The 21,773-nt window shown below is 33.9% G+C and overlaps 2 protein-coding genes and 1 pseudogene across 4 annotated transcripts; 2 read left to right on the forward strand and 1 right to left on the reverse strand.

Moving 5' to 3' along the window:
• The first annotated feature begins 9,043 nt into the window (after window positions 1–9,043).
• On the forward strand, window positions 9,044–14,007 carry LOC107906212 (uncharacterized). 3 transcript variants are annotated; one of them, XM_016833146.2, is made up of 8 exons: window positions 9,044–9,676; window positions 10,554–11,054; window positions 11,424–11,589; window positions 11,939–12,224; window positions 12,732–12,804; window positions 12,884–12,974; window positions 13,095–13,174; window positions 13,489–14,007. In XM_016833146.2, exons 1-8 carry the CDS (start codon window positions 9,587–9,589, stop codon window positions 13,738–13,740), a joined length of 1,539 nt encoding a protein of 512 aa, XP_016688635.1. In that variant the 5' UTR covers window positions 9,044–9,586; the 3' UTR covers window positions 13,741–14,007. The 3 variants fall into 3 exon arrangements, with proteins under 3 accessions (XP_016688635.1, XP_016688636.1, XP_016688637.1); XM_016833147.1 differs by having other exon boundaries at window positions 9,047–9,676; window positions 11,939–12,218; XM_016833148.2 differs by lacking the exon at window positions 9,044–9,676 and adding an exon at window positions 9,971–10,096.
• Window positions 14,008–15,741: 1,734 nt separating this feature from the next.
• Window positions 15,742–18,905, forward strand: LOC107902735 (4-hydroxy-3-methylbut-2-en-1-yl diphosphate synthase (ferredoxin), chloroplastic-like; annotated as a pseudogene).
• An 816-nt stretch (window positions 18,906–19,721) lies between these two features.
• On the reverse strand, window positions 19,722–20,658 carry LOC107906213 (predicted GPI-anchored protein 58). Its single transcript, XM_016833149.2, has one exon. It carries the CDS (start codon window positions 20,458–20,460, stop codon window positions 19,978–19,980), a length of 483 nt encoding a protein of 160 aa, XP_016688638.1. The 5' UTR covers window positions 20,461–20,658; the 3' UTR covers window positions 19,722–19,977.
• Between the last annotated feature and the right edge of the window lie 1,115 nt (window positions 20,659–21,773).

A 21,773-nucleotide genomic window follows, 5' to 3' on the forward strand; every position in this document is an offset into this window, starting at 1 on the left:
TTAATAATAATTATTGAATAGTTTGAATAACTTTTTAAAATTAGAAAATATAAACTCGCATAATTTAACGATGTTGTCACCTTTTTCTTTTTGTAAAATCAACTCCCGAAACTGAGCTTGAAATTTTTGAGAAGCTCACTCTGTTTAACATGTAAACTTATTTGATTTTAAAATTTATATTTTTTGAATATATTAAGTCACATCACAGTTCACACTAAGGGAGATGGTGGAGAGGCTCTTCAAGTCGCATCAGTGTTGATACAGTACTGGCACAAACGCCCCAGCCTTGCTTGCTTCATTTGCATTGCTTGCTTTTTTTCTCTCAATTTCTTTCCTGTTCACACACAAGCTCCATCATATCCCACTTTAGCAAACGTCTTCCTTTCCTTTTAGTGGTTTGATTTGGGATATAAAATCACTTTTATCTTAATAATATGTAATCAGAATCTAAAACTATTTAGCATATTACATTATTTTATTGAGATAATTAATAAAAGCTTATATTAACTCTGATTTAATGTGTAATTTAATATGTAAATTTTAATTTCACGTAATTATATATATAATTATGTTTGTGTTTCATGCAATTTTAATTTTGATTTAATTATAAACATTTTAAAAATAAATATAATAGTTATATTTGTATCATATAAATATAATTATTTGCTTGTTACATGTTAACATAAAATGATGTATTATCCATAATTGTTTTAATAATTTATAACAATTAAATCAAATCAATATTTAATTAATAAGATTGTACAAAATTAAAATTGATGTATAATATTGGATATTAAAATAAAGTTCGTGTATAGTTTTATACTTTATCTTGGTTAATTTGAATATATAAGATTTGGTGTTTAGTTTAGCTAAGCAAGTCTGGCAAATTTTTTCTCAGCCCGATTGTCTGTTGTCAAGAGTTTTTAAAGCCCGTTATTTTTCTTTTTCTGATATTTTTTCAGCTAAAGTGGGGTCTTACCCTTCACTTACCTGGAGAAGTATTTGTAGTGCCAGGGATGTGTTTGACGATGGTTTACTGTGGCGGATAGGCAGCGGTGCTAGGGTGAACATATGGAATGATCCCTGGATACCAGGGCCTGGGAATGGTAGACTGTTAGTTCAATCTATAGATACTCAATGAACCACGGTGGATCAACTTTTAGATGAAGAGACCCGTACCTGGAAAAAGGAGGTCCTTAATCGACTCCCCATTGCCGGATGTGGGTCTCCTGACTTGCAAGTTTGGCGGCATGACGCCTCTGGGGATTATTCAGTTAAGAGTGGATACAGGTTTTTGATTACAAGTATGACCAAGCAAACAGTATCTGAAAGTTACAGTAAAATGTATACATTAATTTGGGATCTTCAGATCCCTGCTAAAATTAAGATCCATCTCTGGCGTCTTCTTAAAGACTATGTGCCTCATTTCATGAATTTGGTGAAAAGGAGGTTGCGGGTCGATTCGGTGTGCCCTCTGTGCAAGTCAGAGCCGGAGGACTCCCACAATTTATTATGGTACTGTAATGTCTTGAGGCAGCTGTGGTCTCTTTTGAAGCTCTCAATGGATTTCGGTGTTTTTACCTCGGAAGGAACAACAAATTTTGTCAGTGCCTTTCTAGCAATGAATATGAATGAAAAGAAACTTAGTGCTATCTCTTTATGGGCTCTCTGGTACAAAAGAAATAAACTAGTCAATAAGGGGTTAAACTTTGAGCTCCATGATCTGGTTAGTTTTATTCAGAGCTACTATCAGGACTTAAGTTTTGCTAAAGCTAAAGACTTGACTGTTAGTATGAAAAGGAATGCTCTGTGGAGACCTCCTATGCCCGGGGTTATTAAGCTGAATTTTGATGCCTCCTTCGCAAGTATTTCTAATCTTTCTGTTTCAGCGGTACTAGTTAGGGATTCTGAGGGTCTAATCATGGGTGCATGTACGTACCCGATGGTGGGCATCGTAGATGCTATTGTGGCTAAGGCGAGAGCGTGTGAGAGGGTTGTCTATTTTGCCCTGGATATAGGTTTTAGGAAGGTAGTCTTAGAGGGCGACTCACTAATTGTTATTAAGAAACTAGTCTCAAATGATACCGATAGATCTATTCTCTGTCATATCTCACAACATATTCAAGGATTGGCAGGAGCTTTTGAAGAGATCACTTACAATTTTATTCCCAGTGAGGCAAATATAGCGGCGCATGAGCTGGCGATGGTAGGCCGGAAACAGAAATTGCCTTGCTTTTGGCTTGAAGAGGCACCAGCAAAGGTTATTGAGGTAGCGGAGTTGGATCGCCATGAATGGTCTTGTCGGGACGAATCTGGGAGTGGGCTTTGAGGTTTGGAGAAGGTTCTAAGAATCTCCTGTTTGCACTCAAAGCTATTAGTTTTCCGACCTTTGGAGATTTAGTTGCTGATTTTCTTGGAAATTTGCTGGTATTCTTTTGGGTTTTTGTTTCGTTTTTTGGTTTTAGTTGTTTTGCTTTGTTTTTGACGATATGTCTTCTGTTTGCTGTAGTTTGGATTTTTGTTGGGTTTTATGAATGCCAGCTTTATTACAAAAAAAAAAAAAAAGATTGTTTGAAACACATCTTACTAAATTTTCCTTACTATAAATTTTTGTCTTTTTAGTATTTTTTTTATCTCAAATTTTTTTTGTAAAATTATAACAATTTATCAAATTCATTTTTATTATACATTTATTTAGAAATTGCTTCAATGAACAATCATTCTTTTTTTTTTTTTGAAAAACCAAACCTAATTATTATCACTTATCAATTATTTCAATAATCAAGTGTTTTGTGTACACGGTAGTAAGTCGATTAGATACTAATTGACAAATTACCAAAAGTATAATATCAAATTTTGTCTTTGATGTTTATATTTTTTGTCAATTTAATTCTTTTTTAGTTAAATTTACTCATCAACCTTTTAAAAAGAGTCAAATTTGACTATTAGCCTTTTGAAAAAGAATCAAAATGATAATGTAATACCCCCTACCCGTATTCGTCGCTGGAATAGAGTACGAGGCATTACCAGATTTTACTGAATAAATTTTTTCGTTATTACGAGTTAAACACTATTCATTTATCGAAACATGTCATGACATCCCTTGGATGGGCCTCCGAAGCCCAAAACATACATAGGGACCAAACCAGGATTAAATCGAAACCATAAAATTTTTCACAAAATCTCAAAGTTTTTTTTTAACTCAATATAACCCATTTATAAATATCTAATCTTCCCTACAATTTTAAATCGAGACTAATCCAACACAACCAATCCATTTCAACATATTTTCAAGATAGATTTAACGTATTCATAAGATAACCTCATCACATACCAAAACCAAAATTTGTTAGCCATACCAATGGTTAACCATACATTCATTTCACATTAACATTTACTTTACTAGCTTATACATGCCATTGATTTCCAAAATAAAGTTTCTTTATATACCGAGATCTTGAGGTTGATAGTGTGATACGTCTCTGACCGAATCCAACCTCCGAGCTCTTAACACTACAAAACAGAGGAAAAAGAAACAAGGTAAGCACTTTGTGTTTAGTAAGTTCATATAACAAGAATTATACTTACCTAATATTTTCAATACAATGCAATAAACATTCATACACCCATTCAATACATTATTCCCCTATCATGCACAAACTCAACATTCAAATTAGTCCAATAATTTCCATGTATCAATAATATATACCATGATTGATGAGCTCATCAATTCCATGATTTCCATTCTCTTGTTATTTTTCCATATTTATCTCGTTGAACTACTTAGAATTTCGATGGATTTTCAAGGGTACACCTAAGTGTACAAATCCGAGTCCGTCAATTCATATTCATGTGCGCACATTTCCATTTCAGAGAGCACACTCCCGTGAACCTCATCCTTACAGCGGGATTACCAGTCTAGGCTAAATCCCCTGTAATATAAACTCATAGAGTATTGTCGGGATTACCAGTCCAGGCTAAATCCTCTGTAATGACAATTTCTCTAATGAGTTTGGATCTGAATTACCGGTTCAGGTTAAATTTAGACCCTAATTCGGATTACCTGTCCGGGCTAAATCCATTTTCCACATATTCTTCGGGAGGGCTGTATCAGGATAGGATCACTCGTCCGGGCTAGATCATTTTTACTGTCAATTCCTTTTCAAAGATCTATCGAATTTTCCTTCCATTCAACTGGATTTCTTTTCCTTTTTATCAAATATATCAATGTTTTATCAATTTTCATATAATGAACATTCAAATCATATTCACATCAATAACAAACATTTCAAGTATTTAAGAATATAATTCAAGTTACACGAACTTACCTCGATACTTGTTCGTAAACAAAAATCTACTAATCCTAAACTTTTTCTTTTCCTCGATCTAGCTTCGTATTTGAATTTTCTGGATCTAAATAAATAAATTTAATCATTAATCTAATACATTTCATGTTCATATGTAACATTCTCTATAATTCCATTATTATTCATAGTGCATTCAAAGCTGTCTCATTGAGTTATAGTCATTAAATTATTTATATCTTGAGCTACGAAACTCCAAATTAAGATCCGCTAATTTTACCCAAAACTAGACTCACATATCTTCTTACCATAAAATTTTCAGAATTTTTGATTTAGTCAATAAGTACAGTTTATTCTTTAAAGTTTCTCCTGTTTCACTATTTGACAGTTCCGATCCCTCTTCACTAAAAAATAATTATATCATTGTACAGAATTCGGATGATGTTCTTGTTTGTTTATTTTAAAAATAGACTAATTAAGGATTTTAAAAATATAAATTTAGGCCCCTAATTATTTTTCTCCAATTTTTGATGATTTTTCAAAGTCAGAACAGAGGAACCCGAATTCATTCTGACCTTGTCTCACAAAATCTATTATATTTCATGATTTACAATTCCATTGCTTACACCGTTTCTTTTATAAAAAAATTAGACTCAATAAGCTTTAATTTCATATTTTATTCATCCTCTAATTCGATCTCTACAATTTTTGGTGATTTTTCAAAGTTAGACTACTGCTACTGTCCAAAACTATTTTAGTGCATGATGTTAATAACCATTTTTCCCCTAAGCTTTCAATAAATGATAATTTCATCCCTGCTCAATTAACCTCTCAATTGAGCTTATTTTTCTCAATTAACACTTTATTCTATCACTTTAAACTACTTTATAACCTTTGGAAATCAGAATTTTAGCACTAGACTTTAATTCCAAACTTTTTCACAATTAGGTCCTACAAATAAATTTCTATCGAAATTACCTAATAAAATCATCTCATAAATAAATTAAAGCTTCAATTTCATGCTATTTCATCATAAAATTCCAGCACATATTCATATAAACTTTCAATTTCATTCATAAAATCAAAAACTAATGAATTTAGTAATAGGACCTAGTTGTAAAAGTCTTAGAAACACAAAAATTACAAGAAAAAGGCAAGGATTAACTCACTTGGTGCAAAAATTATGAAGTACCAGCTTGAATAAACCCATAGGACGTTTTTTGACTGATGATAATGAAGAAAATATGAAGAGAATTCTAGATATCCTATTTTTATGTTAGTAAAATTTGTTATTTTTCCATTTTACCCTTATTTCATCAATTCTCTTAATTTTTCTCAGCTTATGCCGCCCATCTACTTTTGGGCTTATTTGCAATTTATGTCCCTCCTCATTTAACAATTGAGCTATTTAATCCTTCTAGTAACTTTTACACCTTTTTCAATTTAGTCCTTTTCACTTAATTGACTACCCAAACATTAAAATTTTCTAACGAAATTTTAATACCATATTACTGACATTTCATAAATATTTATAAAAATATTTTTGACTCATTTTATGAGATCAAGGTCTCGATACCTTGTTTTTACCCAATTTCTTAAATAATTTATTTTTCTAACTAACCACTAAATCGGTAAAATTCTTCTATCTATATTTTCATACGATTTTCCTATCATATCAATATTCGTACTAAAATATTAAAATAAATTTATCTTTAAATCAGATTTGTGGTTACAAAACCACTATTCCGATAACCTTGAATTTAGGCCATTACAGATAATACTAACTAAAATGTTAAAATTTTAAACACGACAACTTGCATGGCAGTTCACACGTACTCCATGCCATTTAAAAAAAATTATGAACTTTTTATACATTTTTTATTTTAATTATGATTAATTTATTTATTATTTTTATAAATACTTGACGTATAAGATAAATGATAGTACGTTAGCATGATAAAAATCCCCAAAATTTTAAATTTCACCAATTCAAGATACCTAATTAAGGAAGAGATTTTATATTTTAAAATATTTTTAATATAATAAAAATATAAGATGGAATTATTTAAAATTAAACCTAAGGTCTCATGACTCATGAGTTACAATTTAATATTATAAAATACTAAATACATTTGCAGTGAACAATCCTTTTGTATCCACAAGTCATTTTCGAGAAACCAATCATGCATGCATACCCTAACATTTAAAACTAATTCATTGTCGCCCCAAAAGAAAACTTAATCCATCGAACGAAATCCGTTACACGCTCAGTTGGTTGGTAACAACCATTAGATCTCCACGTAACTCAATAGTCCCACCTCCAACGATGTGAAACCGGAAATCGTGAGTCACATATTTTGACGTTGAAAAGTGGTACGAATATGGTCATTTTCATGTTTCATCGTCATTCTTCAATTACTTTATAGTATCAATGAATAAATAATTATAAAACCCTAGCTAGTGGAGGAGGTGGCGTTTACGGTTAACACTTAGCGGCCATTAAAGACTTGTAAAGTCTTGTCAACTTCCCTCCCTCATTTCCACCCTTTTAGGGTCCCTCCATTCCTACCATTTGGATTGCCATAATCTTCATTGCAACATCAATCATTTAAATCCAATTAACACATCTTCCCCTTTCCTTTCCACTTGACTGCACTCTTCCACTGTTATTGCAGCTAAAAATTCAACATCTAACAATTCGAACTGTTTAAATCAAAGAACTCAAGCTCTGTCAATTTGCCAAATCTGATATATAATATATTTATGTTAAAATTTAAAACTTGCGTAGATTAGTGTCTGATTAGATAGAATTAAGACCAAAGTTTAAGGGGATGAGTATGAAACAACAGTGACAGACCATTTTGGACGTAAAGCAGACGTCGTTTTTGAATAAAAAAGCAAAGGCAAAGGGTGACCCATTTTTTACTGTTAATCCGACGGTTCACTCACCTTCTTCAAACTAAGAACTTCCTTTTTTTGCTTCTCTTTTAAAAGGAAAAAGCAAAAAAAAAAGAAAAGAAATTTTGGTTTCTGTCGTAATAAAGTTAGAAAACAATAAATGGTAGCTAAAGCTCAAGGATCCGAGTTTCATTTTCAACCCAGATTTTGAGTTTTAAATGTCCAAATAGGTTATAGGTTGGGTTAGAGGGACACTACTGTATCAAATTAATTACTTTTACATTTAAATTAGATTGTGAGGTGTCAATACATCCAACTGAGGAATTAATATTAACCGACTTTGGAACATTTCACTTGGTCACGCCACTACCTTATTATCCATTTAATTTAGATTTAGTTGTCACAACAATACGATTTTAATAATTTTCATTAACATTCTGCTTATAGATTTTACTAGACAGAATCTTTAACTTTATAATGGGTATCAATAAATTATATTTAAAACTAAAGATATATAATAAAATTACAATCTAATTGTGGAGCTAAAAAATCCCAGCTCTTATGTACCAAATAATTAGCTTTATTTTTTATTTATCCAGTGGGAGTGTTATTATATGAGTAGGTAGGTAGTTATTATTAATAAAAAATAGAGTTTTTAGAGGAATTTTTTTCTTCTAAAAAAACTATTTAAGTAGGTTTTTAGATATCATATAAAAATATTAAAATACCTAAATAATTTTATAATAATATTTGTTGGCTTTCTAAAAAATAAGATTTTATTGATTTTATAATTAAGTTGATGCTTGATTATCTAGAGACCTGAACTCACCGATAAATATAACGAGAGAATACATGTTTGAACATTAAAAATGACATTATTAAGAGAGGCAATCACAAATTGTAAAACGAATTTGAAGAATATAAAAAAAAAATTAGTGAGACCCACTGAATCGAAAGTTCAATATACTCGTTAGTTTATTTTTAAAATTAATGGCAGAACTTTAAATCTTAATATTTTTTTATTAAGTAATTTTTTAAAAAATACAATTTTTACTACTAAAATAATATTTAATTAATTCATGAAGTCAACTTCTTTATATTAATACTAGATTTATATAATAACAAAGAAAATAAATTTCTTAAGTCAGTTTTCAAGAAAAATTATTACTAGCCTTTTGTTTTATTTTTTACTTTTTTGTCATGTCGAACAAACCCAACTGTAATTATATAATTTAATCAAATTATCATGTCTCTGTTCAAATGAAAGGAATGGCCAAAATGCAGGACCAATGTTGCTTTGCTGCTTTCCTAATGATACCCACCACCAACAATTGAGTTTATTAAATAAAGCTAACATCATTGTTCTCGATTGAATTATTACAATCCTTGATAAATATTTGCCAATTGGTGCCAAAAGAAAACAGCAGATCTTCTCCATTGATTCAGTTCATGATTCCTTTGTTTTTTTGTTTATTCAAAGACTGATACTTTAATTTCTCTAATTAAATAATAGAATGTTGTAATAATAATAAAAATATCATACATGATTACATTTAAAAAAGAAGATTTCAATTTAATGTTTTACATCAAAATACATATGAAATTTGTGTAATTATAACATGTACATAACTTCCCATTTGAAAGAATGAATCCTATTTCTTCTATAGTATTATCAAAAGGAATGCGTGTATGAATCCAATAGGCTGAAAAATTGCATTAATTATAATCCTTCCAATGAGTTGATATTATTAATAGCAACAAAGTTCCTATTTCTACGTAGATGTATGGTATATGAGAAAATCCTTTTTATAGGGCGAAATTCTCACGAGAAAGCTTGATGCTTATTCGAGACATAAAAACACTCTTAAAACCCAACAACAACACGCAACTTGTATTAATACCACTGATCTTCAGCTGCTTTGAAAAGAAGAAGAAAAAGTGGAGCCATGGTTGCAATCTCGCAGATGTAACAAGGTCTTTGATTAAGCCAAGAGTTGAAAAAAAATAAATTGGGTTTTTGTCCATAAGCACTGGGTGAATGAGGTCAGACAAGTTAGTGAAGTGAAAGTTGTGGTAAATTGTGACATTTGTTGATGTTGTTGTGGTGGGGAAGAGAGAGTATGTGAGTAAGTAATCCATGTCTAGCCCACCATCTTTTTTCTTTGCCTTAAATGAGAACTCTTAAAATTACGTAACTTCTTCATCTCCCACACTTTTCAAGATAAAACCCACCAGCCTACAGCAACTCCTTTTTTCTTATCTTCATCCCTTAACCATGTTCGTATCCTTTTAAAGTTGTACAAAGATTGTTATTTTTTTCTATTCAAAAGACTGTTTATTTGGGTCATTTAGTTTCCGTGGGATTTCTTTGATTTTTTTTTTGAATGAAAAAAATGGGGACTGAAGGGAAACATGTGTCTGTGGAACATGAATTTGGAGGTGGTCCAAGCCAGAGAACTACTCCAGTTCAACAGGTATTTTCCAGCTTCTTTGTTTTAAGTTTTCGTTTCTATCCCCCCCCTTTTGTCTTTTTGGATTGAGTAGGAACTGTTATTGCAGAGGATTTAGTTTCATTCCAAAGGTTTTGAGACCTTGAAGAGAACTTTCATGGGTTCTTTTTTAATGTTACCAAATGATATTGATTGTTTATATTTTTTGGTTGTTTTCTTTTTGAACAAAAGAGTTAGCTGCAATTGAGGGTGTTAACTAGTTTAGCCATCTTTACTTTCCTTCTTTTCTGGGATCTGCATGGCTTCTGACGACCTTTTAATTTAGTTTTGTTTGTTTAGATGTTTTGAGGTGAAGTATTTGGCGGTATCTCTATGCCAGTAGAGCCCTGGTTGATGTTCTATTTGTCTTATTCCTCTGAATACGGCCTAGTTTTATAAAAAAAAGTAAGCTCAGAACCTGCCGGCATTAATTTATTGTGAAAATTCATAGCTGGAACTGTGGAATTGCTATGAGTGCACGTGTCTGGTTTACCTAAGACGCAGATCATGCATGTTTATTTGATCTAATATTAGGCTGTTTCCATGGTTATTTCGTTTTATGAGGAAAAGAGACCACCACTTTATTATAGCTTCAGAGACTGGCCAACTGAAACTGTGCTATTGATCTTTTCAACGTTTAAGAGGAATACTTGTACAGGCGAAATCTGAATTGCAGAGGAAGTAGTTAAAATATGAGCTGAAATCACCCTGTCATGTCATCTTTGGTTTCAAAGTAGTTTCTCTTGCGACACTAGCCCCTTAGATCATAGCTTGTCAATGTGCCAACTGCCAAGGGCAGTTCATTTTTGTATATTTTTCTTACACAATAAAGATAAATGGTTATCGTGTGTTTTCTTTTCAGGTTGATGATTCAACAGGAATAACCGAGGAAACAACTCGTTCTCATCATTGGAGGCGAAGCAATCTCTCTCTAGAGATACCCTCGAGAACTTTTGAAGACTCCTCTCAAGAGTCTGTCATAATAAAGATGCCCCCAACGCCGAGTCTGACTCCCAGGAAAGTGAATTTTCTCTTGACACCGAGTCCATCTGATGCAAGAATTAGTGGATCCCCAGGTCCCTCCACATCTAGAGGCAAATCATCCTTGAAGAGTCTCTTGCCAAAACTAAGCTTCAAGCAGAGAAATGTTAATTCAGATATCGAAAATGCTGCAATCTTTGCGCCTGAATCTTCTTCTACTTCACTAAGAGAGAAGCCCTCCATTGCAAGGACATTGTCACTTTCAAAGATTTTTACTCCTAGGATAAAAAGGACAGCGTCACTACCTGTAGTAACTCAAATTGCAAATGCGAACCTGGAACCTACGAGCAGTGGAAGCCTAGGTGGCTCTGTAAATTCTAGTGTAAGTTTTTGCGATATTTTGTGGATGACCATATATTATTGGGTCCGGATCATCTTTTCTAATAATGAGCATGGTGAAATTTGGAGTATATATTATTGGGTTGACCTAGTTGGATGCTCTGTTCTTACTTTAGTGCATATGTCATGGTATTTAGTTGCTAGAATTATTGAATTATGTAACATACACAATCTATTGACCTGGTCAAGTGAGACGGCCTTGATGTTAAATGAAGAGCATCTAAACCTGTGTTAATGTGAAGTAGAATGAATTTGTTTATAAATACTTTTTGGGTTTCTTCTTTCTGAAGTTAATCAATTTTGTACAAGGATTTTGAGTGCATACTGTTTGAAGTTATTAGTTCTTTTGCAGAGAAAAGGTAATGTGCTGCAGATATCTCGCTCTTTTTCTGTTCCCTTAAATGACAAGGAAGGAACAACATTAAGGAGAATGGATTCATTTTTCCGAGTAGTTCCCTCAACTCCACGAGTAAAGGAAGGAGAAATAAGTTCAAATGCTTCCGTGGGACCTGATGCTGGTATTCCTTGGTCTTTATCTCTATTTTCTGTGTATGTTCAATTTTAAAATATCTTATGATACAGTAGACAATAGATCTTGAAGTGTTACTCTATATTAATCCGTACAAGTTTGTTAGTGTTTGTAAGTTTGTCGTCAAGAACCCCTTTTTACCTCAAAAGTCCTTCCGATTTCGAAGATGCTATTGGCATCAAAAATGGAATCTTACACCGTTAGATCAACTCTTATGATTTGACTAATAGCTTATAACTTTGGTCAGTAACCGTGTTCTAAGATAATTGCACTCTGTACCTGTGGGATCTATTAACTATCACTACAAACCAAGGTCTTACTGTAAATTCATTATCCAGAAAATGGCAATCCTGATGGTGAGGACATACCAGAAGACGAGGCTGTTTGTAGGATTTGTCTGGTTGAATTGTGTGAAGGAGGTGAAACACTGAAGATGGAATGCAGTTGCAAAGGCGAACTTGCTTTGGCACACAAAGACTGTGCCGTGAAATGGTTCAGCATCAAAGGCAACAAAACTTGTGATGTGTGCAAGCAAGAGGTTCAGAATCTACCCGTCACTCTTTTAAGAATACAAAGTATTCGAGCTCGAAACGGTGCTCTTCAGGCTGATGCTCAAGGGTACAGGTGACACAACCATTTGTTAATTGACTGAATTATATACCTATGATTGCTGAAACTTGTAGGATTCCGGTAAAATGTGATAACGTGCAGCTGTTTGATTCCAATCCGCAAGATTCCTTGCATTTGCTTCTCTCTTGTTAGAAGTCATCTTAAATGGAAGAGAAAAATAGATAAACACGCATGAATGGTGTAATGATAAAATCTGGAATGCTTCATCATAAAATTTGAAACAAGGAAGCGTGTCTTGCGGACTTGCAAAGTCTTTCTCTAATCAATATGCCCTGTGCTTGTTCCCTTGTTGTAACTTGTGCCATTATTTGTTGTTGATGATTGTATGTTATGTCTTTGGCTTCTCAGGGCAATCATGCCTATCTTTTTAGTACATTCGACAAGTATCCAGGTCAAATATTGTGTAAAATCTGATTTACAGGAGTGCACTATTTAATTCTATGTTATTTCTATATTTTCTTGTTCTTCTGTATTCCTAGCTTATTAGTTTGAGGTTTGCAGGGTTTGGCAGGAGGTCCCTGTTCTTGTCATTGTCAGCATGCTTGCATATTTTTGTTTTCTTGAGCAGCTTCTGGTAAGATAACTGATTTCTCATTTGGTTTGCTCTGTTTTACGACTTCATATCCTTGATATATATATTTCTTTACCTGCAGGTCGGAAAAATGGGTACCGGAGCAATTGCTATATCTCTTCCATTTTCGTGTGTGCTTGGCCTCCTTTCTTCCATGACTTCATCAACAATGGGTAGGTTGCACATATTTTTGCTAACTGTGAAATTTTGGAGGAAATTATTGCTTTGATAGGAAATTTTTGTGAACTGTTGTCAAGATTTTTCTAACTTCAAACCTGATCTTTCGTATTCAGTGCAGCGGAGATTTGTCTGGGTTTACGCATCGATTCAATTTGCTTTGGTGGTTTTCTTCGCTCATATATTTTATTCTTTGGTAAGTGGTTGTTTACACATTTTAGCACCGGTTTCCTTGCAATGCTGATTCGAAACTACTTGACTGTAAGATTGTAAACCGGTGAGACGGAATTTTTGAGTATGGTAATTTCATTGGTAAATTAGATAACTGTGTTCCTTGGAGAAGTGTTATTACCAGCACTTGATCATACAGCAAACTGATCAAACAAGAACAATGGATGCAATGTTTATCGTTGTACTGAACCCGGTTATGAAATTTCTGAAAGTACTATAATATGCCTGAAACAGGGTTGACTAAAATCAATTCACATTTAATGGTTTGTTTGCCTGCAGGTGAAAGTACAGTCAATTCTATCAATTCTCCTGGCAACATTTTCTGGATTTGGTATTGCAATGAGTGGGAGTTCGATCATTGTCGAAATCCTTCGATGGAGAAGAAGGTGGCAGGCTTGGTGGCAGCAGCGACATAGATCGCAAACGACGACTCATCCACCAATCCAATCCCCTAGGGCTGTTAATTCACCTCAGACACACAGAAGTCCTAATGTAAGCCAGCAAAATGCAGAAACTTTCACCGGGATCTGAACCGGTTGCTCACTCGAGAACCTGAAAATGGAGGCTTTCACACTATAATATATTATTTATACAAAGTTCAAGCATCGATGCTTCCTTCTGTAATGTAAATCAAATAGGCTAGCATACAAGAAAAAGATTGGTTCAAAGACCAGACATCAAGGAACCTTGAAAATTTGTGTCTTTGAGGTTGATCTCCCAAGAGGCTTCCATGAATTATTAGGTTATAATGTGCTTGCGAAAGGGTATATAAATATGGAATACATGTTTGCGATTTTACATTGGTTTTATCCTTTTATATAAAACTAATAAAAAATCATAAAAAAAAATTAAACTTCAGATAACATAACTTTGAAAAGCTTAATTTTACTATTTCAATCAAAATTTCAATTTTACTATTTCAATCAAAATTTCAATTAGCTCTTATATAATTTCTTAATAAATTAGATAAAAATATATTTATAAAAAATACTAAAAATTATAAAAAATTTTAGTTAAAATGATAAAACTGATATTTTAAGAATCTAAGTATTTTAAGTTGAAGTCTTATTATTTATAAATTTATTTTGATTTAAATTGTTTTTATAAATTTTAAATAAAAACATTTAAAAATAAAATATTCTCATAATAAAATATATTATTTTTAAATAAAAGAGCCTAAATATATTATAGATTGACTAATTACAATTACTCAAAGAATTAAATATGTTAAGTATGACTTTTATTTTCAGTCAAATTTGAGAAATAATCTTTTAGTTAAACTCTGTTTATTTGTTTCAGTCAAACACTGATTAGTTTAGATTATTTTATTATTATTTGACATATGAATTTAGCCTAAAAATAGGCTCTTTTACAACCTTAGTAAATACACCCATTAGATATTAGAACTCATAACACATTTAGAGAATTTTGTGTTTACGTTTTGAGGGTTTTTTGTTTTCGGGTTTAGTTTTATCTCCATCTTTTGTACTTTTCGTTCTTTTGTCATTATAGTAAAATTATCTCAGCCCGTAGTTTTTTATCCTCTTTGGAGGAGTTTTTCCACGTTAAATTTGTGTGTTCAATTTCTTAATTTATTCCGCTATTTTTGTTACTTGTTGCTTAATCGGGTCAATCTCTAACAAGTGGTATTAGAGCTAGTTCAATTTTCATAGATCAGCCCATTCAGATATGGCAACAACAAGGTTTGAAATTGAAAAGTTCGATGGTGAGACAAATTTCAATCTATGGCAAGTTCGAATGATGGCATTCTAGTTCAATCCGGTTTGAAAAAGGTTGTTACCGGGAAAAGCCTAAGAATCTAAATAAAACAGAATGGGAAGAGCTTGATGAAAATGCCTTGTCTGCAATCCAGTTGTGCCTCGCGAATACAGTATTGCAGGAGGTATTGATGGAGAAGACCTCATCCGCCTTGTGGAAAATGTTAGAAACTCTTTATGCTACTAAGTCTTTGGCTAACCGTTTAGTGTTGAAACAACGTCTATTTACGTTTCGCATGAACGAATGTGAGCTTCTTAGAGATCATATCAGTCAATTCATTACTCTTTTAAATGATTTAAAGAACGTTGAGGTTCATATTGATGATGAAGATCAAGCTATGCTATTATTGTGCTCTTTACCCTCTTCATACAAGTCTTTCAGGGAGACCCTGATTTATGACAGCGACAAAATCTCAACAATGAGCTTCATTTGGATAGCAAGGCAGATAGGCAAGCTTCCGTTTTAGTAGCATCAAAGAAACGAGACAAAAGATGTCGCTATTGTAAAAAGTTAGGTCACATCAAAGCAGATTGTTATAAACTGCGAAATAAAAGAGCTGCTGAGAGTAACGAGGAAGATGTAGCTGGTGCTAATTTGGCCGATGAAAGCGGTGATGATTTCTTGTTAGTGTCAACGAGCGATAACTCCAAGCTCACGTCCAAGTGGATCCTAGATTCGGGATGTTCTTTCCACATGTATACCAATAGAAAATGGTTCTCTACATACAGTTCGGTTGAAGGTGGAGTTGTGCGTATGGGAAACGATTCATCTAGTAAGCTAGTTGGTATTGGAACTGTTAAAATCAGGACACACGATGGGACAATTAGGACACTCTCAGATGTCAGGTATATACCAGATTTACGAAGGAATCTCATCTCCTTGAGTATTTTAGACTTGAAAGGATGCAAAATCAACATCAAGTCGAGTGGTATTAAAGTATCTTGTGGAGCTCTCGTTTTGTTAAAAGGTAAAAGAATTGACAGTCTTTATATTCTGGAAGGTCCTACAGTGACCGGTGAAATCGTATGTCCTCATCCGTTACCGAGTCGAAGTCAACTCGTTTTGAGCGGAGGCAACTTGGTCATAGGAGGGAAAAATGTATGACCGTTTCGTTGAAGAGAGATTCTCTTTTGGATGCAGGTTTTGAAAAGTTAGGGCACTGTGTTCGTGAAAATCAGACCCGGGTTAGTTTTGATTTGGCAGTGTACAAGTCGAAGGCTAGAAGTCTTCCAGTTTCTAAGCACAGATTCGACTCAGTTAATTCCCTGCATAGTTCAAGATAGGCTCGTGGCGGGCTTTGGTAAAGATGGCGTTGTGGAAATATGAGTCAATGTGGAGATTTGTTAAGTATTACTCCTATTTTCAGTCAAATTTGAGAAATAATCTTTTAGTTAAACTCTGTTTATTTGTTTCAGTCAAACACTGATTAGTTTAGATTATTTTATTATTATTTGACATATGAATTTAGGCTATAAGTAGGCTATTTTACAACATTAGTAAATACACCATTAGATATTAGAACTCATAACACATTTAGAGAATTTTGGGTTTACGTTTTGAGGGTTCTTTGTTTTCGGGTTTTTGGGGTTTAATTTTATTTCTATTTTTTGTACTCTTCGTTCTTTTGCTATTATAGTAAAATTATGTCTGCCCGTGGTTTTTTATCCTCTTTGGAGGGGTTTTTCACGTTAAATTTGTGTGTTCAATTTCTTAATTTATTCCGCTATTTTTATTACTTGTTGCTTAATTAGGTCGATCCCTAACAAAATATACAATATATTTTAAAGCTACCCAAAGTTTTCACATAAAACAATAGTTTGAATATTTTAATATTAAAATATATTTCAATTTATTCTTTACAGGGTGAAGAGGTTGATTATAGTGGTGTCTTGCACCGTGATGGCTCAGTACTTATGCCTGTTTCCCTGGATCAATTGAAGGTAGCTTCCTTTTTCTTTTTTGGGTGAGATGTAGAGAATGTTGTTGATCCCTTTTTCCACTATTCAGGCGCCGGAACTCTTGTACAAGTCACTTGCAGCAAAGCTGGTTGTTGGCATGCCATTTAAGGTCTACTCTCGGTCCATACACGTATAAGTTGGCTACATTATGTGGGCTTGCATCACAATTGAATTGCCTATCTTGATTTAGGACTTGGCGACAGTGGACTCAATCATATGGAGGGAGCTTCCACCGATAGAGACGACAGTGATGCTGTTAGAATCTGCCTTCTTTTGCTTTGTTTTGTTGGGAGGCGAAGTCTCTGATTCCTTTCCTCCCACTCATCTCTTATCCTTTCTCTCTCTATCTCTCTGAAAAAACAATTGAAATGAAATGATCGATATTATTCTACGTGCTCTTAAAAGGCTGATAGACATAAGCATGGGGGGTCATAACTCCTTTACCGGAGCAGCTAACAAAGCCATTGCCTAATGCTATGGCCCTGGATAAAACCTGAAGGAACTACCAACCGGAGCTTACAAGCTTTTGCCAGAAGGTGCTATTCCTTAATTTTTACATTGAATTCTTAACTTATATATAGCTGCTTATATCATATTAATTCATTACCTTGCAGGTACGCGATTGGTTGTATCCGCTCGTGGTGACGAGCCCTTTGAAGAGCTGGAAATCCTCAAAGACATCGATGCTACAATGCTTCTTCATAAAGTACCCTACAATGAAGATAAAATCGGCAGAGTGCTTGCAGCTAGGAGGGAAAAATGTTAATGGCTTGAATTTGCTCAACTCTTATGGATTAATGGTGTAACTTGTAAATCCTGTCTTATGACTCGTTACAAATTTGTTAAGCTTGCAAATTCAATCCAGATCTAATTGATGAGACCAGTCCATGATTAAGCATATCAGAGAATGCTCTGGATTTCCCTGTAAGTAATCCACCATATTCAGTTTCTGAATGGGATTCACAGGTAAGTAACCCTATAGTACTTGTTATGGAAGTGCAATGTATGAATATAATAATTTTAGTTCATAACGTTTTCCTCTACGTGCAGGGATGACTTGGTCATTAATGCTGGCACCAATGCTGGAGCTCATCTGGTTGATGGACTTGGAGACGGTGTCTTGTTAGAATCCCTGGACCAGGATTTTGATTTCCTCAGATATACTTCTTTCAACTTACTATACTTCTTTCAACTTACTGCAGTGCTGTAGAATGAGGAATACCAAGACAGTATGAGTCCTAGCTTTGAGGGAAAAAAGAAGAGTTACAACTTCAAAATAGTACGAAGCAACAACAGTCTTAGAAGTTTATATGTAATAATCCTGAACTCTGGTTGCAGGAGTATGTTCCATGCCCATCTTGTGACCTTCAAGAAATAAGTGCGCAAATACGAGAAAAGACGTCACACTTGCCCGGAGTTTCGGTAATTACTTATCCTCACCTCTCTGTCCTGCCTCACATTCGATGATATTCAAGTTAATCCTTGTTTTAGTTTAAATAACAAGCTTAAAGAAAAATAATAACTCTTCTTCTTTTAGATTGCAATCATGGGTTGCATCGTCAATGGCCCAGGGGAGTGGCTGATGTAGATTTCGGATATTTTGGTGGTGCTCCTGGAAAAATCGACCTTTATGTTGGCAAGGTACTGTAGCGTATTTTTGAAGATAGACATACTGCGGTTGTGAACCTAACAACTAGTATTTGTATTACCTTTGGGACTGTAGTGAAGCGTGGAATTGCAATGGAGCATGCCGCTGATGCATTGATCCAATTGATAAAAGATCATGGCCGCTGGGTAGACCCTCCTGCTGAAGAATAAGTTTAGGAGGTTCGAGTTTGGAGATTGCAGCAGGCATCGGCCGTCCCCTTCTTTGTATACTCGTATTCTCAACACATGAATCCACGTACAAGTTAATAAGAGCAGTACTTAACCAAAAAAATAACAGCAGTATAAATACCAGCACGTTGTGTTCGTATTGACTATGGGCTTACTGTACCTCAATACGTTGCGAAATGTTAAGAAGACAGTTCTGCAGGGTATTATTCCCCAACATATATAAAGTACGCACCTAGACCTGTCCATGGGCCGGGCCGGGTCTGGAAAAATTTTCGGCTCATATTTTGGGCCCGGGCTTAGGAGGCGAGCCGAAAATTTTTTTCCGAGCCCGGCCTGGGAAAAATATCATAAGCCCGGCCCGGCCAGACCAATTTTTAATAAATATTAAAAAATTATTTTAAAAATAAAAAATATTTTAAAAATATTTTAAAATTAAAAAATAAAAATAAAATATATATATTTATTATATTCGGGCCGGGCTGGGCCGGACTCGAGGCCAAAAAAGTGATGCCTGGGGCCCGGCTCGTTTTTTAAATAGCCTCGTTTTTTTACCCAAGCCCATATTTCGGATCTATATTTTTACCCGAACCCTCCCATATTTAGGGCGGGCCATCAGACCGGGCCGCCCGGCCCATGGACAGGTCTATACGCACCCCATTTTATTGGATTGATAGATTCGAGTTCTCTCAATTATTTCCATCATCTTTCTCAATTTCAAGTGCAAAGACAAATAATGAAATAAAAGATTTTCTTAAAAATGTTAAACTTTATAGAAAGAGTAGTACTAACTGTTATAAAAGTGGAAAATTACCCAAAATAAACACCAATAATTGAAATGGTGCATTGACCGATTTATAATTTCATAAATCATCAATTGAAATTAAATATAAATTATTATATATATTTAACTTATCAAAAACAAAATTGGAAGAGAAACAATTAACAAAGAAGTTTGGCGTAAATTCAAATGCTAAACGAATAGATAGACAATCGTTGGCTACCTGATGGTAATGCAGGGTACATACTCGACTCACTAAATTTCTTGCAAAAATGGACGACAATTCCTTACAAAGAATCAAAGATAATAAATTTCAATTGTCAAGTAATCATTTCTACCACAAATTGAAACCGAATGCAAGTAATAATGTATAACCGCTTATAACCATTTTATAAATCTGCAATCGTCTAATCTTCTTCACAGGATTTCTCTCCTCGCGGCGTATCCGTACTGAGATCTCCTGATATTGTCTTGTCTCTTCTTGTAAACCAATCCACCGAAGCCAACCAAACACGCCGCTGCCACCACTCCCACCACGATTCCTGCTTTTTTTCCTCCGTTCAGTCCTCCGCCACCACCAGTCTTGTTTTCGCTTTCCTTTGCATTGTTGTTGCTGTGGTTGATATCACTCGCATCGCCCGGTGAAGGAGCAGGAGAACTTGAAGGCGATGACTCTCCTTCTGCCAGATCTGATGGGGACGGCGCGATTGGCGCCGGAGGCGAAGCAGGCATCACCGGTGAGATTAACGGTGCCGAGTCCGGAGATCCCGTAACCGGAGTAGGAGCAAGTAGCGGTGATGTGTCTGCACCGAGCGAGGGAGCAGGCGCCGGCGAATCTGTGGCGAAGGTGAGTTCAAAAACTAAGAAAAAAGCAATGGTGAGAAATCCAAAAGTTGCCATTTCTGCAGATCTGATTTTTTAAAAATTGATACAAGTAAAAGAAGTTTCAAAGTGGAGATGCAGAGGAATGAATTTAAGAACAAAAAAGAAAAACGGGGTAGATCTAGTGGAACGGAAATTTAGGGGGTAAAATAATGTAAAATTTTGTGTACACGTCAGACGGCACGTAAAAAGAGAAAGTGCCGAACAAAGAGAAAAAGCTTAAATTTGAAATACAATTTTAAAAATATTAACTAACACTAACTCAATTTTAAAAACAGAAAGTACCAAATTTTAGACCGTATTGATATGCTTGGACTTGGCTAGAAAAATGGGTTCAAGTTTTTGTTCAAACTCAACTTAGATAAAACTATTAAAATTTGGGTTTGACCCGTATTAAATTATATATATTTAAAAAATATAATATATTAAAAATACTAAAAATATTAAAAAATATTTTTCAACAAATTGAAAATAAAAAATATTTATATTTAAATAACACTAAGATATGTGTAACTTAATAAATAAATATATCTGAATAGTAGCAAAATTAACAATAAAATAAGAATTATATAATATCCAAACAATAACAACAAAATAATAACATAATAGTAAAATGACAACAAAACAATAAGAAAACAATGAAGAAAATAACAACAAAGTAGTGGAAAATTGCAGCAAAATAACAATTTTGTTTTGCAAAGTTGGGTCGAGCCTAGACTCAAAAAACCTTCGTCGAGGCCCGATCCATTTTCTAAATGAGTTTTATTTTTTTTGCTAGAACCTATTTTTTGAGCCTATATTTTTACTCAAACCCTCTCACTTTTCGAGTAGCCTGTCTCATGAACAAGTCTAACTATACTACATTTAGTATTGTTTATTTGATGTATTTAAATTTCGTTATATTCATAATTTAATCTATTTTTATTTTAATATTGTACATATTTCATGTTTTATTATAATTAATTAATTTCAAACCATACATTTATTATATGTTAATTTTAAATACATATATGCATTTTAAAGGGCAAATAACCAAAAAAAGCCCTTTTTTTCAAAAATTACCGAAATGGATCAATTATTTAATTATTTACCGGAATGGTCCATTTTTCGTGAAATCGCGTTCACGTCAGCGCGATTTGCTTACGTGGACACAAATCGCGCCCTCTAGGACGCGATTTGCTGACGTGGATGAACAATTTCTCATTTTTAACTTGGAAAACTTTAAAAGGCCATAACTTTTCGCTCGGTTGTCCGATTGAGACGAATTTTTTTTTGATTTCGAATAAATTTTCGAGATCTACGCGCTGGCAAATAGCCAAAGGCGGTTTGCA

Source organism: Gossypium hirsutum, chromosome D05, assembly GCF_007990345.1.
Source record: "Gossypium hirsutum isolate 1008001.06 chromosome D05, Gossypium_hirsutum_v2.1, whole genome shotgun sequence".
Classification (NCBI taxonomy): domain Eukaryota; kingdom Viridiplantae; phylum Streptophyta; class Magnoliopsida; order Malvales; family Malvaceae; genus Gossypium; species Gossypium hirsutum.

Bases quoted from the DNA above. Each gene is read 5' to 3' on its own strand.
- LOC107906212 (XM_016833146.2), top strand. From the start codon at position 9,587: ATGAAAAAAATGGGGACTGAAGGGAAACATGTGTCTGTGGAACATGAA. The intron at 11,590-11,938 runs GTATTCCTTGGT...TTCATTATCCAG, and splicing joins TTCCGTGGGACCTGATGCTG to AAAATGGCAATCCTGATGGT. The intron at 12,975-13,094 runs GTAGGTTGCACA...TTTCGTATTCAG, and splicing joins CATGACTTCATCAACAATGG to TGCAGCGGAGATTTGTCTGG.
- LOC107906213 (XM_016833149.2), bottom strand. From the start codon at position 20,460: ATGGCAACTTTTGGATTTCTCACCATTGCTTTTTTCTTAGTTTTTGAA.